General features: G+C 38.1%; 3 protein-coding genes across 3 annotated transcripts; 2 read left to right on the plus strand and 1 right to left on the minus strand.

The window, feature by feature from the left end:
- Nucleotides 1-1,253: 1,253 nt before the first annotated feature.
- Nucleotides 1,254-7,624, minus strand: anp32b (acidic (leucine-rich) nuclear phosphoprotein 32 family, member B). The gene is made up of 7 exons (XM_034086756.2): nucleotides 7,010-7,624; nucleotides 4,603-4,752; nucleotides 4,391-4,513; nucleotides 3,345-3,540; nucleotides 2,677-2,798; nucleotides 2,502-2,580; nucleotides 1,254-1,455 (listed from the first exon to the last, which is right to left on the minus strand). Exons 1-7 carry the CDS (start codon nucleotides 7,061-7,063, stop codon nucleotides 1,361-1,363), a joined length of 819 nt encoding a protein of 272 aa, XP_033942647.1. The 5' UTR covers nucleotides 7,064-7,624; the 3' UTR covers nucleotides 1,254-1,360.
- Nucleotides 7,625-9,443: 1,819 nt separating this feature from the next.
- On the plus strand, nucleotides 9,444-11,478 carry hemgn (hemogen). The gene is made up of 4 exons (XM_034086792.2): nucleotides 9,444-9,579; nucleotides 9,925-10,015; nucleotides 10,437-10,966; nucleotides 11,066-11,478. The coding sequence occupies exons 1-4, from the start codon at nucleotides 9,516-9,518 to the stop codon at nucleotides 11,176-11,178; spliced, it is 798 nt and encodes a 265-aa protein (XP_033942683.1). The 5' UTR covers nucleotides 9,444-9,515; the 3' UTR covers nucleotides 11,179-11,478.
- A 222-nt stretch (nucleotides 11,479-11,700) lies between these two features.
- trmo (tRNA methyltransferase O) lies at nucleotides 11,701-16,350 on the plus strand. Its single transcript, XM_034086778.2, has 6 exons — nucleotides 11,701-12,748; nucleotides 12,942-13,084; nucleotides 13,812-13,986; nucleotides 14,256-14,413; nucleotides 14,606-15,145; nucleotides 15,929-16,350. The coding sequence occupies exons 1-6, from the start codon at nucleotides 12,660-12,662 to the stop codon at nucleotides 16,162-16,164; spliced, it is 1,341 nt and encodes a 446-aa protein (XP_033942669.1). The 5' UTR covers nucleotides 11,701-12,659; the 3' UTR covers nucleotides 16,165-16,350.
- The last annotated feature ends 397 nt before the right edge of the window (nucleotides 16,351-16,747 follow it).

Genomic DNA, 16,747 nt, shown 5'->3' on the forward strand with positions numbered 1-16,747 from the left:
GGAAAACTTTTCTTTCTTAAAATGACATTCACCAGTCATGTTATTGGTTGCTGTAAACTACACTCTAACCTGGGGGTCAGCAGGCTCCAATTAGTCACAAGAAAAGAGTTCATTGATTGATTAACAAAGAAAACTGATACCATATTTTTGTTATATGAAAAGCCTGCCAAGGCCTCTGGAGTTTCAAACAGAGGTGAACATTAGAAAACATTTTACCCACAATTGAAGACTACATTTTGTCCCTATCTTACATGGACTTACGAGAAAAGGGTCCCTTATGGCAAGTGGAGGAAAGTAATAATTGTAGCTAAGCTCTTTCCACATACAAATGGGCATTGAGGAATTGTATAGGGATCAACTTTAAACTGTCCGCTAATTCCTAGATTAATCAATTGTTGAGTCAATTTAAATACAGAACATAGTAAAAAATGTCCATCTGTATTTCTCAAGATCCAACTGATGTCTTTAAATATCTTGTTCTGTGCGTTCAAAACCAAAAATATATTTGATTTAGTATAAGGTAGGATATTTTGAAAGCAGAAAACGGCATGTGCCATATTTTCATGAAAAAAACCTTCAAACGGGTATCAAAATAGTTGCCGATTATTCTTTTGTCAATGAAATATTAAAATCTCAACTGGTCTTTAAAGCCCTTTTCTGTGTACTGTTGGGTAGAGTCCCCTTGGTGCAGAGAACATAATAAGAATATTTATGGCCGCCATCACTTAACGCTCATTTTGGGGAAATCATGGCAGGAAGAGAGAAAGCACAAAATGTTAACATTTTATTTACAAAGTTGTTTTTTGTCATACAGAAAGTAAAAATGTAGCTACAACCTTGATTTGTGCAACAGGCGGCCACACTAAAAATCATGGCCCGCTGGTTGCACAGCTATAGCAATAATTTTATTGGGAAAAATAAGGGACAGAAAAATAAAATAAAACAATAAAAGACAAAAACAATTTAGAAATAATAAAACCCAACAAACAAAAAATTATTCATCCAACAAAATATTAAAAGCACAGACCCAAAACTAGATACCAGTCCCAAAGTCCTCACACGGGAATACACATAGAGGGAGCAACAGTGAAATTGTGGAATGCTGAGTGCTGGGCTGCCTGAGAACCTCGGGCCGTTTGGGGGTGAGGTGGAGGGTGTTGGGTGGCTCTCAGCTCCATGTGGGGGAGGAGGGGGAGAAAAAAGGGGGCGGCAGCTCCACTCGGCCCACCCGTCCGGTACAGTCTTGCCCCGTAAAAAGAGGTCGGAGCTGGGGGTCAGACGTGGATTACAAAGGCGGTGCGAGTTTCGGGTTTGTGGGGAGGGAGGGTCACTCGGTAGGCTCTCGTTTTCAGTTTAGCTCTTAATCGTCGTCTTCATCATCATCGTCGTCATCGTCGTCCTCATCCTCTGGGTCTCGCTTTCTCTTCTCACCTTTCACGGCTACGACTTCTGCTTCTGGGGACAGAGGGAAACCTGTGTCATGTGATGTCATTGGATGGCAAGACCATACAACTAGCACAACAGTGAACTAATATTCCTTTTGCATATTCGACACATTTTATCCCTTTAAAGTCCAAGTGCCGGATTCATGTTTTCACTATCTACATATACGCAAGTCTTAATGTGTTACATATCTTAAAATCAAGTGTTAACTCCTACAAACAACTTTAGTTGTTCAGCTTTATCAAAGACATCCTCTAGTGGGACGTTATGGAGAGGGGTCAGTGTTGAAGAATGGTCACTATCATGTTTTGCTGTCTCTACCTGATGTAATGTTGCACGATTAGGAGCTGAAAATAACACATGTATCTTCAGTAATGACATTTTTCAGGATTTACTGGCCCTTCCCTCCTCCTGCAATGTTTTTGCTCACAAGCTTTATTTCTTCTACCAATAGCTTTCTAATACCGTATTAATAATGAATCAATGTATACGGTCTTATTTGAGTTGTATGATGAGTGGTCAGTAAGTCACCCCTATAGAAGCCCCTTGATAGGGCCCTGTACCCTCTCCTGCATAAAGCTCCATCAGTAACCAGAACCGCCAGCAGGTGTCATATTATCCCCGATATCAATTGATTTGTCATTATCCAGTTCAACATGACACCAACATACTAATTATACTATGCAAACATTTATTCAATTTAAGTTTGCAGCTTAATTACAAACACAATCTGAAGTACAATGTCTATAAAAGGCTTCCTCTGCCTTCCTGTTAATAGAAAAACGCATTTGATTTTTAAAACTGAACAGTGCCAGTTTAAGTTCATTTGACTGTTGCCCTTTGTTTACTTTAATAACACAATACACTAAAAGGCACTGCTAAATTGTTTAATTATTTTGCATTCTAATTGTAATAGTCAAGTGTTCACACCAATTCTCTTGTACTAATAGTAATAGTTTACTACTGTGTTGAAACATGTTTAAAAAGGTGCTATGGGGTTAAATACATTTTCTAAATGTGATGTGGGGGAACGCTCAAATTAAGTAAATGGTACATACCGTCTTCATCATCATCGTCATCATCATCGTCGTCATCTTCATCATCATCCACTTTTCCCACTTGACCAAAGGTTCCCACCTATAAACAAAATTGTACGAGTTAAAATCGAAGATGCATCCAAATGCTTATATCTTTCCACCAAATAATCCTGGCTCAATGTTTTTTTTTTATTACCTCATCATCTGCGCTGACCTCATCATCATCATCCTCTTCTCCTTCTACCTCCTCCTCATCTTCCTCCTCGTCCTCTTCCTCATCAAAGTCCTCCTCCTCTCCGTCCTCATCTTCCTCTCCCTCTGCAATACAAAAGCAACAACAATCAGTCGATAACAAAGTGGAATAATGCTCTAATCAAAGTCCAATAGTTCAACTGAGAGACACGGGTAATTATTTTGTGTTGCAATTAAAATCTAAACCAAGTTCCAGACAGGCGCATACTACAGCTTCAGGCAAGTTAGATTAAATACTTTGAATGCCACTCAGAAATGTAAGAACAATTATTCATGCATTTTTTCCACTACAGATCTGCTCGACATTAATGCAAAAGGAATTTGGTAAATATATATATATTTTTTAATAGATCTTACCAAAAATGTGTTTAGAGGACAGATGAAAGATTATTTGAAGACATTTTATCACAAATTAAGGCTTCATTTTTAGATTAATGTATTTCATGACCTGTAAGACTTTTTAAAGATCTGTGGGAGACTTGCAGGCAGCCATGTTGAGGTTGAACTGTATATACATTTCTTATTCATATCTTTCCAGCTGTCGTGGACCTACGGATATCATTACAGCAGGATGACCATAGACATATCTGAAATATTGGAAGAACTTCTTACCTTCAGAGTCATCAACATCGTCTACGCCTTCTCCGTCCACCTCTCCGTCAGAGTCGGAGGCTTCCCTGTCCTCCAGATCATACCCATCCAGGTAGGTGAGCTGTGGCAGCAGCTTGAACACACTCTCTCTATAGTCGTTCAGGTTTGTCACTTCACAGTTGAACAGGTCCAAACTCTTCAGGTTATCCAGCTTTTTCTGTTGATCAAATGCAGATAAGTACTGTGATGAGTAACTGCTGTGTGTCCGGTCCTGAGTTCAGGGTACTAGAGGTACATGGTGTTGTGAAAAAAGTAAAACTAGTCTATGTTTAGCAATACCAATTATATAGGGTTGATATTCCTTTTAATAACTACATGTAGATATTGCACAGTATTCTAGTGTTTACAAAATATTAAGGCTAGAAGAGTTTGATAACTTCAGAAAATAACATCACTTTACTTTAAACCCATCCTCTAAAACCAGGGAGATGATGCAACATTATGTCCAACACCTAAGATAGTATCTAGACTAATTTCACGATATAAATTCGATACAATGTCTAGCCCTACCTTGATTTTAAAGATTTGTATCATCACTGTCTACAAACATGTTTTTTCTTATATGAATATCAACTCAAGAATCATATTTCAAATTAGTATAATTGGGTATTAAATACAAGTGTATTGATGGACGATCTATCATTACTTGTGTAAGGGTCAGGACCAACATATAAAAGAAAATAACAAAATATAGACTAAATATTTCGATCAAAATATTCTGAAAACTGGACTGAAAGCAGAAATTATAATGTTTCTTTTGGTTTTTTTATCCTGTTGGTTGAGTAATAACAGCTATTTACCTGCAATTATATTAATGCTAGTAAGGCTGTGTACATGACATGGTTTGGTACAAAGGTATGTCTGCAATTTAGTAAATTGTCATTAATAGTAGAGGAGAAAACAAACAGTGCAATGTCTTCCCAAACCTAAGAGTATACACATTCTGTAGGCATGCAGATGGATATGTTTTATGACTGAGTGTGGCTTCCAACATATAGGAAACATACCAATGGTTCCAATGTGCTGATGTCTTTCAATTTGTTGCCACTCAGGTTTAGATGTGTAAGGTTGGGAAGTTTCTCTGCTAAAACATCAAGGCCGCCGCTGATTCTGTTGTCGCTCAACTCCAGCTGAAACACGGTAGAAGGAAATGTTATTCGAGCTGAACTTTTATCATAATTCAACTTTTACATATAGGGAGGATGATTGTAATTTTTACCTTTTTGAGTTTTCCTAGTTTAGGCAGGTTGGAGACGGACATTAGGCCAACATTTATCAAACTGAGGAACTCCAGGTTGACAAACTCAGCTGTGAGGCCTTCGATCTTTCCTTCAACTGATCGACAATTATCAAGGACAAGTTCTCGTACCTGAAAAGTAGAAAAGTATATCACATTTAAAATGTCACCTACGCTGTTTTATGCATTTAGTGAAACTATACTAAGAAGTCATACTTAAACAACTGAAAAATATTTTATACAAATATTAAACAAAGTTAAAATGATGAATTAAAATAAGGTAGCCTACTTTGTGTAAACAAAATCACAGAGACAACAAGCTTGAAAACAACATAACGTTTTTTAATCGGGGGTGGTGTTGTTTATCAAAGTGGCCCATGCTTTGAACAAAGTAATTCAAATGTATCTGCTGTAAAATACTGAAAAACAAGTGTAAATGCGGAGTTTGTTTGAGTCAGTTAATACTAACAATGGTTGCGCAATTCAGTGTTGAACAATACGTTGCAAAAAAAAAAGTTGTTGTCAAACGTCAAAGATCAGTATTTCCCAATTAAAAACAGCGAAACACAACCTGTGTCTCCATCTAAAAGCACTTGTGTGCTTGATTTACCCGAGAGAGACAGATAACATAATAATTTTCATTGGGAACAGTAGGGCAGTAGCTTCTCATGGCCTGTTGTAGCAGTCACTAATGACAAATGCAATGATTTTTTAGTAAGCTAGCTCGCTACAAGCTAACCATTGCCCCTTTTAAACGCTGCCGTGCGGTAGAGGAGCAGCTATTCTGTCTGCCCGCCATTAGCCAACCCAACAGCAGCGGAAAGGATTGCGAATACACCCTTAGTAAAGATTCTTTTTCTACGATAAACCATCTTTCATTTGGGAAGTGGAATATTCCTTGACGTCGAACGAACGACCGTAATGGGCAGTTTGTAACGTGGTAAACCGTCGTTTTCATGTCGAAGGAAATATATTGAGAACGGACATTTAGTAAAAACAAAGATGGAGACAGTTCCTTTCTCACAGAGCTTCAAAGACGACAGAATGACAACATGGCGATTCCTGAGATACAGTATGCAGTTCTCTGAACACTTTCAATGGCACTAAAAATGCTGTTTGGAAAGAGTAATTATAGTTTCTTAAACGTTATCCAGGTTATTTTTCGATGGTATATTAGTTTTATTTCATGCATGAGTCGGGGGGAAACGTCGAGTTTGTGGCTGCCCACGCATCAAGCGCGGTGCACCGGATCTCCGTGTCATTCAAGCAGGGTGGCTCGGTGTGTGAAGCCGATCGATCAGTGTAGTTTAAAACAACATCCAGTTTATAGTAACAGTAAATACTGGGCAAATCATTGTGTTTCTGACGTTTTAAGATTACAGATTTCTTTATCTTTGTTGTCTTTGACCAGTGGAGCGAATGGTGGTAATGTGGCGGGAACACAAATACTAAGTTAGGGTTCCTGCTCACATATTCTATTAAAGAAGTTAGCAATATGTATATTAGTATATGCAGTGATATGAAAGTAGCTGTTATAAAACTATGCAAGCTATTGTGTTGAGAAAACGGCTGCACACTCACACCTTTAAAAAAAAAAAATGACGAATCGGCTTAAACGTGGCTTTTAACGATTTACAATAACGGATACAGTTGGCTATTTGTTACAGTTTTGATAGAACAACTGTTGTTATAGTAACACTGGCTTAACGTTAAATGGTCATGGTGTGGATGACTCGTGAATCAAGTGACTGTTTTTTGTTGTCGCGGCTGAATCTGCTGGCCATTTGCTATTAACGTACTATACAGAAATGTAAAGGCATACAACGCGTGATCTGCCCGTTCACATGTAACAACAACCGATGTTTTAGCACGATAGTGGAGTTGTACCGATCATTTGTGATACAAAGCGCCCCATTTTTAGCCGTTATGCTAGCAGCAAACATGGCTTCCAAGGTCTGAGTAAAATATACCGCTCTGTGAATGCTAAACGCGGCGCAGGAAGCATATTTCGTAATATATATCAGCGTACAAATAAGTTTACTAATAGTGGTACAAAGGGGGGGTCGAGCTTAATCGTGTGTGCACCAAGGAGGCTGCGAAACGGTTAAACCACTGCAATAATGTCAGCAAGCTGAGGAATCGCCGATTCAAAGTAACGATTCAATTTAGCTTTTCTCCTCTCGTTGCCCCTATACGCCCAATCCTGAACTGTTTAAAAGATTAAGCTTGAGTGTTTTCCGCCCTATTATGAACAAGAAACACAACCTAAATCCCATGTGGTCACCATTACGTTAGCCACACAGGTCACTCGCAAAGCAAAAAAGTAGCAAGCTGCTAGCAAAAGGCTAGCCAGAAAACTAAGGGTTGGTTTTAAAAAAGCACGACTCACATCAGACGGTGTCCTGTTTCTTAGCTCCAAGTGGATCCTCTTTTTCATGTCCATCGTGCCCTATGAAAGTGAAACTTTTCTCTCTTGGGTTTTGGTGGGATCTTCAGTCCAAAGGCAGAGATGCCCTAATGGAGGGAGAATATAGGACTGTATAATGAACTGAGCCAAACGCTAAGTTAGTCGGAGAGAGGAGAAACCATGGAGGGAAACGGGACTGAAACAAAAATATATGCTCAACAGCGCCATCTGCGTCCAGAAACGCCCATCGCCTCTATGAAGGCATTGCAGTCACAAAACATGACGCTGCCCCGAAACAGTGCTATGGTGCAATTTATTTCTGCAAGGAAAGTACTGTACTACGTTTGGAGAAGACACGAGTTCTTTGTCTTTAAATTCACGTTTGCTAAACAAAGAATTGCCTACAAATTGTATATAGTATACGCGTAGCAGCATTTACCAAATACACATCGACAAAGTAGGTCAAATGTTCAAATTTGTTTATCAACTTCAGTGCAAGTTTGCAAACCTTAAAACATGTCCACGTTATTTATATGTATCTTTATATTGTCGTTGCTTCACACTGGATGTGTAAATAAGGCGAACATATATTTTATTTTTACTAAAACCTGTTGCCTGGCAAATTCACAATTGCAATTGTTTATGAATGTGTAATCTCTTTGTAACCATTTTTACCAATAAAGTGCCTAATGGATAAATTGTGTTGTACTTTTTGTTCAGAAATTCCAGATTCCTTTAACCGTTTCGACACTCTGAGAGGAGGGGTGTGTTTGGTTTGCAGTAAAGAGAGCATTGTATATGCACATGGAGAGCGCCCCTACAACCCCACCCCCCTTACTTCCTGAGACACCAGAGCCCTCAAGTAAAAGTCTACTGACTTTGGACTGAGTAGTTGATTTTCAGAAATTAAAAAAATGAATATACAACTATATTCTGTACTTCGGTGAGATTATGAATACATTATTATGAATACATTTTTAGTGTTGGTTGTAAATATTAAACAAAAAAGAAATACGGTTTGGGTTTTAAAGCTGTAGGTCCACTGTTCAGGGCAAATGATGGAAATAGTCTTCGGCCTAGTGCAAATTATACATACGACTTTAAAATGTGTGTTAGGTAGTTGAATATATACACCAGAAGATGGCACCATAGCTGCTTTGACCTTCCTCAAATAATAGATACATTTTGCAATAGTAGGGATTTGTATGTGAGTGACAGCTTTTTTTTGCCTTTGGCTGTTCCAGTAGCCCAATGCTGATACTAATCTGTTATTTCAATAAAATGTTCATACTTACTTTGAAGTCTTTACTCCTTATCAGCTGAGAGGTTATCTGGTCTTTGGTCAGCTGGAAGTCACAATTTGTAATGATTGTGCTGCTAAATGTTCAAGGTAGTGTGTTTTTTAGCTCCTGATTGATGTTGGGACAGTGTGTTCGTCCCAGTCAGGGTGTCCCCGAGGTTATAATACCTGGCATTGTATGGCCTTGCAAGGTGAGTTAAAAAATAAAAAGCGAATTACCACATTTCCCATTGCGACTTGTCTGCTGCCAAATGTCCATCTATACTAAGCAGGAAATTGAGATTGACATACAGTCCTCTTACTATAGAATGTGTGTGAATAGCAAGAAGCTCCTTGAATTTAACAGACAGCATTTCCCCTACAGTGCTGGAGGCAATTGGCAGTTGAGTGTTATTTACTCTGCTGGACTGCTTCTTTCTCAGAGTGTCTCAAACACACACATCAGGGCTCAATGTGCTGTGAGAAGATTGAGAACACACCCCAACCGAGCAGCTCTCCATCTGTGAGATAAGCCAGTGCTCTGGCTAAAGACAGGATTTCTTGCCTGGTCTCAGACTATCTGATGGCTTTTCAACACATATTTTACCTAGAGTACTTAATAATATGTTGCTGTAAAAGCCCAATACCTATTTACCTCGAACACAACAGCTTTGTTTATTGATGGGGTTTCAGTTATTTCACTTAAGTTAACTGTTGAATCGTTTTTGTGTGCAGAAACAACATTAGGCTGTTTAAACATTGAATATTTTTCTATATGAATTCAGTCAATGTTTTAGCATTACAAAAAAACAAAACATTTCCGCTTTTCTTTTATCTGCTGGCTTGCACAGAGCCATGCATGTAAACAGATGAGTCATTTTTTTCTGTCTTTTCTGTTTACTAGTTTTATTAAGACTACTTAACCCAAATTGTATATGTATTTACCATCTTTCAGATGCATATCCCTAAATTCCCTCACACAACATGACCTGGTCATTTTCTTTCTCTCTGTCTATGCTGCTGTGCCAACTCCTCCAGCTTTAGAAATATGATAAGACCAAAGCTGCAAGAACTCTCGCAGCACTTTGGTAATGGTTAACCAGATAATTCATTTAGGGGTGGGAATAAAAAACAGTCAGAAGTTATCCGGTCTTATTTCTGTGCTTGACCTCCTTCAATGAGTTGGGTTAATTCATAGCAGGACTCAGAATGGAGGAGACATTTCAACAAAAGAAAGAAGAGTCAGAAAATAAAAATCAGAATGAGGAACAAGGTAACTTTTAATAATGACCACTCTTTTAAAAGTTCTTAAGTCTTTTCACACTGCAAAGTTAATTAAGCCAGTTCTTCATTTTCAAACTGTGTGGTGTCTTTTTAGTTGACTCAGACAGATACTTTAATCAACAGCTAAAATGCTGCCACAAGAAAAGTGATACTTGTGGAATCTTTCTGTATTTTTAACCCTTGTGTGGAAATGGTTCAGTCATAGAGTTGCCAGTGTTTAGCTGTCTATAAACCAATCCTTTATGTATACCATCAGTCACCGAAGTATGCATACAAACATTTCTCAGTTTGTTTTTGATTTCATACTTTCTTGCATGGTTTCTTTGTTTTATAGGTGGGATCCGTCGCCGGTTACGTGACAAGGATCTTCTGAGGAAAAGAAAAGCTGAAGCAGAAGAGAAGGAGACTAACCAGTGGGTTTTAAGGTAAATGTATAAAAGGCACAGCCAATGTTGTGCAATGCAATGTATATACAGTAACAGCTAAGTTTACTTGGAGTAAACATCAAGCTTTGCAGACATATCAGTATATTAGCAAATATTTGTTTACATGTAATGAAGTGTAAAAAATGTAGTTGTAGTATCAGTTACTAATGTTTAGTAAGGCTTTACTAACAACATTTGCTTGATAAAACACTCTACTCCACAAACGCGGTTAAATCGTTATCAGTGCTGCAGCTGCGTTATCACTCCACTGCTTTATATTGAATATGGGGCAAAAGGAAACCAAAGGTTGATCATGTGTTTCTATTGACATCCCAGTTCCAGGTCAAGGACTTTGTATCACAAAGAGCTGTATCAATGTCTGCTGTTGTTCAGGTCAATTACAACTGTTGTACTCTGAAAGGGTGGAGAGCCAGATGAAAAGACCCAGTGCTGAGAGTGGCACAAAGAGGAGAGGGAGGCCCAAGAAGAGTGAGCTCACGTCGGAGATACCCGTTATTCAGGAGGAGGCGGCGGCAGGGCCTCAGGAAGATCCTGCTGTAGTAGTGGTGCCTGAACCTGCGGAGGACATCCCAGTTCAAGCTCAAGGATCTCTTCTAGCTGTGGAATCACAACCTTCATCTGCCCTTGCTCCCCCTGCTCCTCTACCAGTATTTGGAGACATCCAAAATCCTGTCTTTGCTCCTTCTCTGATTCCTCCGACCCCACTTATCCCAACTCCTGATCTTTTTTCACCTTCACCTCCTGCTCCAGCTTCCTTTAAAATCCCTGATATGAGACCAATCCCTGCCCCCCCTGCAGCCCCTCCTCAGGTGGAGACCCTCTTCATAGAGTCACAATGCAGGAAGGCCATTGGCCCGGTCCATGTTGAGGACTTGGACCCAGATGAGGATGCAGACATCTCTCCATCTCAAGACCAAACAGCTGAGGAAGGTAATAAAGAAGAAACTGACACTGCAATGAGAATGAAAGGTGTGAAAAACTAAATGTATTGCTTTGTCTTAATATTTTCTGTATCCTGTTGTTTTTTAGATCTGATTGAGCCCCCATCGATCAACGTCCCTGAACAAAACAAAATGTTCTCAATTCCCACCTGGTCCTCGACACCTCCTCCACAAAAATATTTTCCAGGAAATGCCTTTTAATTTTCTAAAACACACTTTTCAGATACTGCGCCTGCCCAGACTATTATCCTTTTTTGGTCATAGATTGTATTTGAGTATTGTTTTGGTTAGTGTGCATCCTGTTGGTTAAATAGAACAAACACATCGAGCATATTTATTCTGGTTTCTGCTGCGAAGCTCGTGAATTCTATTTTGTATTTTTGCATTTAGTAAAGAACACCTGCTTTTAAAAAAAGGTTTTGGTATAATTTGTAGTTACAGATTTATTTGATAGAATTTTGTAAAAGTTGTTTCCCAGCAAATAAAATACACTGCTTACTACATCTGACTGGTCATTTAAAAAAAATCTTTTTTAGTTATTATGTGATATCTTAATAACCTATACTAAATTAGATTTCTCATACATTTTTATCCCTCATCCAACTAACCTATAAATGGTGTTAAGACCATATATTTGCTGGTGATTGTCTACAGGTTCTTATGATCATTCATTTAGGTTAGTTTTCATAGGATCAATCTTCTTTTGCAATATCTAGTGTCATATTTGTTTTACTTGGATAGAGAAACTATTGCCAAATTTCACTTATAAGTAATACTCAAAGTGATAAATGGCAACACTATAATATGTAATCATTGCTTACAAAGTATACAAAATATATTTATATATTCCATCTGCGCCTTGTGTGTTCAGTCCTGTTCAACAACTGGCTTTAATTTCCTCTGTCTGTTCGTAAAACTGTTAGTTAACTTAACATATATAAAGAAGTATTTGGATTCTTAACTTCCTTCAAAATACCAAAGCCAAAATGTGATAACACTCCATTACATCCAGAAGTCCTGCATTCAAAATAGAAATGATTAGCAATAACATCTCAGGTGCTTATCATGCTACAGAATGGCCAGTATAATATTATTACAAATATATATAGGTGATGCATTAGCTGATAAGAAGCATTCATTTCAGAAGGTAATGTGGAATTATTTATAAATGCACAAAGCACAATATTTACCTCTTAAATGTAGTTTAAGGAAATACAATTCTCATGGACAATAGGCTACTCTACAATACTGTACTTTTTTGGCTTGGCTTTATAAATACAGTCTATGGTTGGTTCCTTTTTCTGATTCCTAAATAAAGCTGCTGAAAAAGATAGAAATGGTGACTGTGTCATAACTCCTGGCTGCCCTCTGCTGATATAAAACATGCAGTGCCTGCTAAACTAGGGCATATTATCCATGACTTCTTCAACAGTGATATGTAACAATGTGTAACATTAATACATTACAGTGCACATTATTCAGGATGCAACAAAACGACACAAATATTGTTGAGCTGTTCGGATTAGTTGTACCTGAAACACTGCTGGTTGGCCAACAGGAAGTCATTATCGTGCTTCCGCATTGAGAACGACCACGTGTTTCTTCAGCGTATATGTCAGGCAGCTAGCTTGAAGCTAACATAATCATTACTGTGTTTTTTTTCATCCATTATATCAAAAAAGATGAGTCCTCGGTGTGACTGCTGCGGCGAGCACGTTGAAAAACTGAACCAGCAAATAACAGTGATGAGAAAAGAGATAAAGAACTTGAGGTATGTGAAGATAGGACTGTACCATTAACTTTATGACAGCTGTAACTATATATTTCATTGTGTTGATTATTTTTTGTCTGTCAACTTCATTAGACATATTCATTTACACCGCTGCGTTTCCTTTAAATACATTATGTTTTATCTATTTTTAAAATTACGTTTTTATTATTTGCTTATTATTCTTCTTTAACAGGCAGATATTGGACGGTGCAGGTAGAGCTCATCGGAAACACATGACATCCATTCGGGCTGCTGTGGCAAATATTGGCCTCCGTGAACCTGATAAAGAGCAGGCACCTCCACCGCCTTTAGCTGCGCCACAGGCATTAGAGCAAGGTAATGACCTTTATATATACAGTCTATGGTAATAACCAGCAGTACAGTACCAGCATATATCTACAATGGTAAATAAAAACAGCTCTAATTATTCAGAAGAAACATCTGCAGTGTGTTTCTGTATTGCGACACCTCATTACTGCATCATAAAATAAATATAATATAACATTTATTTATCCTAAAGTAAGTATTGTGCCATATGTGCTGATTTATAGTATAACAAATACTTCTTCTACTACTACTACTACTAATAATATGAAGAAGAATATTCATTATACAAATAATAATAATGTGATAATGATCTTAAAATATAATTATTAACATGTAATGGATATTTTAAAACCTGTCATATAAATAAGCTTTCCTTACTTATTGCCTACATTTTTTGTGGAATAGTTGATTTGTAATTTGGCCACTGAAGTGCAAATATAAAATATCAATAAATGTCCAATTTAAAACATATCAATATATAAAATGGACACAGCCAAAAATATTAAAAAAGTTCACGGAAAGTTGCCTCTTGCTGAATTGCATATACTGCATATATGCATGGAGAAAAACATTCATAGTTATATAACATGACAGTAGAAACACATCCACACATAAAAAACAAAGCGAGTGGCAGAGTACAAAATGGATGTAGTTGTTACAATGTTCTAAATTAAAAGTACAGAAAAAGAAAGAAGCATCTATGTAATAAAATGCTGTTATCTGTGTAACCCTCCAGGAAACATCCAGACTGTCCCCATTGGTTACATCAGTTCCTGTTTCGCTGTGAAGAATGGTACACCCAGACAGCCCACCATCTGTGGCCCCTCAAGGGCCGAACTGCGCATCCAGCAGAGTATCTTCAATAACCCTGAGCACGCTCTGGTGGGCCTGGAGCAATACTCCCATGTCTGGTAGGTGTCTTACATTGTGTTTACTGTGTGTTATCACTGAAAGAGAGTTTCGATATTTTCAAGTGGGTTGTATTAGGTTGTATTAGGTACTATTCATAGTCACTGTATTGCCCCCCGGAAATGTTGTTTGAGAGTGTTTGATGATCAGTGCATTTTTCACTTTTTCAAATGAACTTCTGCCCATTTCAACACAACTGCCTCTGCCATACATACAGACTTTATGTATCCACTGTTTTTCTCATGTTTTTTCCCCCATATGTTCTATACAGGATCATCTTTCTCTTTCACAAAAATGGGCACTTGAATTACAAAGCCAAAGTGAAGCCTCCCAGACTGAACGGTCAGAGAGTTGGTGTGTACTCGACACGCAGTCCGCACCGACCAAATGCCTTAGGCCTAACTCTAGCTCGACTTGATAAAATTGACGGTAAGTGTAATTAATGAAAACATGTTTCTTCTATTGCGAACTGCTTGCCCGTTGTGTGTTTATGAGTTGTGATGATTTTAAACTCTTAATTCATGTATAGCATAATATATTTTTTTCCTGCTTGCAGTTCAATTAAGCCACATAAACATATAGCTTTATAGAAACTAATGCATTCCCACTTTTATTTTCTAGGGGATACGGTACATCTATCAGACATTGACATGATTGCTGGCACCCCAGTCCTGGACATCAAACCTTACATCCCAGACTACGACTCCCCCCACTCAAGGCTGGACAAAGAGCATTGTGATCCAATCACAGACCAAAAAACAGATGCTCAATCAGACCTAGAAAGTGACAAAAATGACAACGAAGCCTTGGTAAGTCTCCTCTCCAAAGACAAACCTGAAGCTGGTATTCCCGTCCGAGATTCCTCTAAGTCAGTAAGTGCTCAGTTGCCCCTTCACAAAAACATCCACCAAATGCTAGATGAGGTCAGGGCTGATGTGACCCAAGGGGAACTCCAGCTGAGTTGTGCAAGTGAGGATCAAGTTTCCCACTCTCCCAAAACGAAAGCACCAGAGTGTAATGTGGACTACCCCTGCTATGGAGAGAAGGCCGACATTACCATTGCTGGCTGGATCAGAGAGCCCCCTGTCAGCAGTCTGCAGGTGCGCTTCACTCCTCAGGCTCAGAAAGAGCTAGCAGACTTCCTTCCCACACACCTGTCAGGTAAGCTAAACGTTCTGTAAGCATGACCTGTTTAGCTTATTTGCACATATATACCTAAATACAAATATTTGTCTTGTAATTGTACTGTCGAGGAACCTGTGACCTAAGTGTTTCATTTATTGCATAACTACACAGTAGTTGTGCATATAACATGGCAATACATCTTTGAATCTTGAAATCTAAAAGACAATGTAAAATCTAAGTAGAAGTTAGGAGGGCCGAAAAGCCTAATGAAGAAACCTCTCTTATTAATAATCATCCATTAAAGGTCACCTATTATGCAAAATCCACATTTTCACGTCTTTTATACATCAACATGTGTCCCCTCTGTGTAAAGAGATTCTGAAAGTTTCAGGAAAAAAGATTCACTCTCTTTTTGTCCTGATCCATTTAAAACCTGTCTGAAAATGAGCTGATCAGATTTTGGCCACTTTAAGATGTCATAACGATTTTTTTGGCTTGTGTAACCATTAGCCAATCACCAACCAAGGTACTGAAAATGTCTGAAAAACACTATGTGCAAATACTGTAAATGAGACATATTTCGTAAATACATAAGTAAATAACTGTATTTACATTTTAAAATACAGGAAGGATAAATCAATAAACCAGAGAAAGATGATTTTTTGTTTTGTCCACAAGATGGTGCTGTTATGAAAAACCACCAAGTATGCACAGTAACATGTATACGTTCCTGTATGTTCAGCTTGTATGCATTATAATTGATAATAATAAATGAATTAATATGTGTAGAATAACAGAGTCCACCTTCATGCCACACAGGACCCTCTGAAAGTGACAGACCCAGGTTCAGGTTTCTCCGCAGTACAGAGGAGGCTGTTGCTGCCATCAGAGGTGTGCTTTCTGCAGACCCGCGGTCCATCCACAGGAGGACGCGCTGCAGGGACAGGCTCTTCTACTTCATCCTGGACTCAGCTGACATCACCTGCTGGTTCGGACAAGGCTTTGCTGAGGTGCTGCAGGTCCGACCTGTTGAGCAAAATGTTGTCTCAGTGTGAGAAATAATTTGATGAAAGCTTTGTGGCTCGATAGACTAAAAAACCAGCGCTTACTTAGACATTTCCGGTAATTTCTCGACTGACAAATGTGTAAGTGGTAAGTGGAGACCTTTTAATGACAGATGAAAAGCTGGGAAACATTCAGTTATAAATAAGTTGATTAAATAAAATATTTTTGAAACAGAATTGCCTTTTTATTTGTTGTCCTTGTTCATTCTTTCTATTTCTAGAAGGAAGATACAGCGATGATCTACAAATGACATGAATTGTATTGATTATTTTTCTTTCTTCTTATCAAGTATTGAAGGCCTGCCCACTTCTCTCATGTGTCTTCATGATTTAGAAAATGATTACATTTGTATTTTCAGTCAAGGCTTGTGGAAGATGTAAACACATGCACCTGTCGAATATACTTGACTTAGTTACTTACTTAACTTGTTTAGTATTTTTGCTTAAATAAGGGGCAACATTTTCAAAAAAGTAATAAAATGATTATATGATTATAACTAATATATACATTATTCCTTTTTGTAATATGTTAGGAGTAAATTTAAACATACGCAATGGTCAGAGTTATTTTTAT

Source organism: Pseudochaenichthys georgianus, chromosome 1 (genome assembly GCF_902827115.2).
Source record: "Pseudochaenichthys georgianus chromosome 1, fPseGeo1.2, whole genome shotgun sequence".
Taxonomy (NCBI): Eukaryota; Metazoa; Chordata; class Actinopteri; order Perciformes; family Channichthyidae; genus Pseudochaenichthys; species Pseudochaenichthys georgianus.

Bases quoted from the DNA above. Each gene is read 5' to 3' on its own strand.
- anp32b (XM_034086756.2), bottom strand. From the start codon at position 7,063: ATGGACATGAAAAAGAGGATCCACTTGGAGCTAAGAAACAGGACACCG. The intron at 2,581-2,676 runs GTAATAAAAAAA...TTTTGTTTATAG, and splicing joins AGGTCAGCGCAGATGATGAG to GTGGGAACCTTTGGTCAAGT. The intron at 1,456-2,501 runs GTATGTACCATT...CTCTGTCCCCAG, and splicing joins TGACGATGATGATGAAGACG to AAGCAGAAGTCGTAGCCGTG.
- hemgn (XM_034086792.2), top strand. From the start codon at position 9,516: ATGGAGGAGACATTTCAACAAAAGAAAGAAGAGTCAGAAAATAAAAAT. The intron at 9,580-9,924 runs GTAACTTTTAAT...TTTGTTTTATAG, and splicing joins AAATCAGAATGAGGAACAAG to GTGGGATCCGTCGCCGGTTA. The intron at 10,016-10,436 runs GTAAATGTATAA...GTACTCTGAAAG, and splicing joins ACTAACCAGTGGGTTTTAAG to GGTGGAGAGCCAGATGAAAA.
- trmo (XM_034086778.2), top strand. From the start codon at position 12,660: ATGAGTCCTCGGTGTGACTGCTGCGGCGAGCACGTTGAAAAACTGAAC. The intron at 13,085-13,811 runs GTAATGACCTTT...GTAACCCTCCAG, and splicing joins GCCACAGGCATTAGAGCAAG to GAAACATCCAGACTGTCCCC. The intron at 14,414-14,605 runs GTAAGTGTAATT...TTTATTTTCTAG, and splicing joins TCGACTTGATAAAATTGACG to GGGATACGGTACATCTATCA.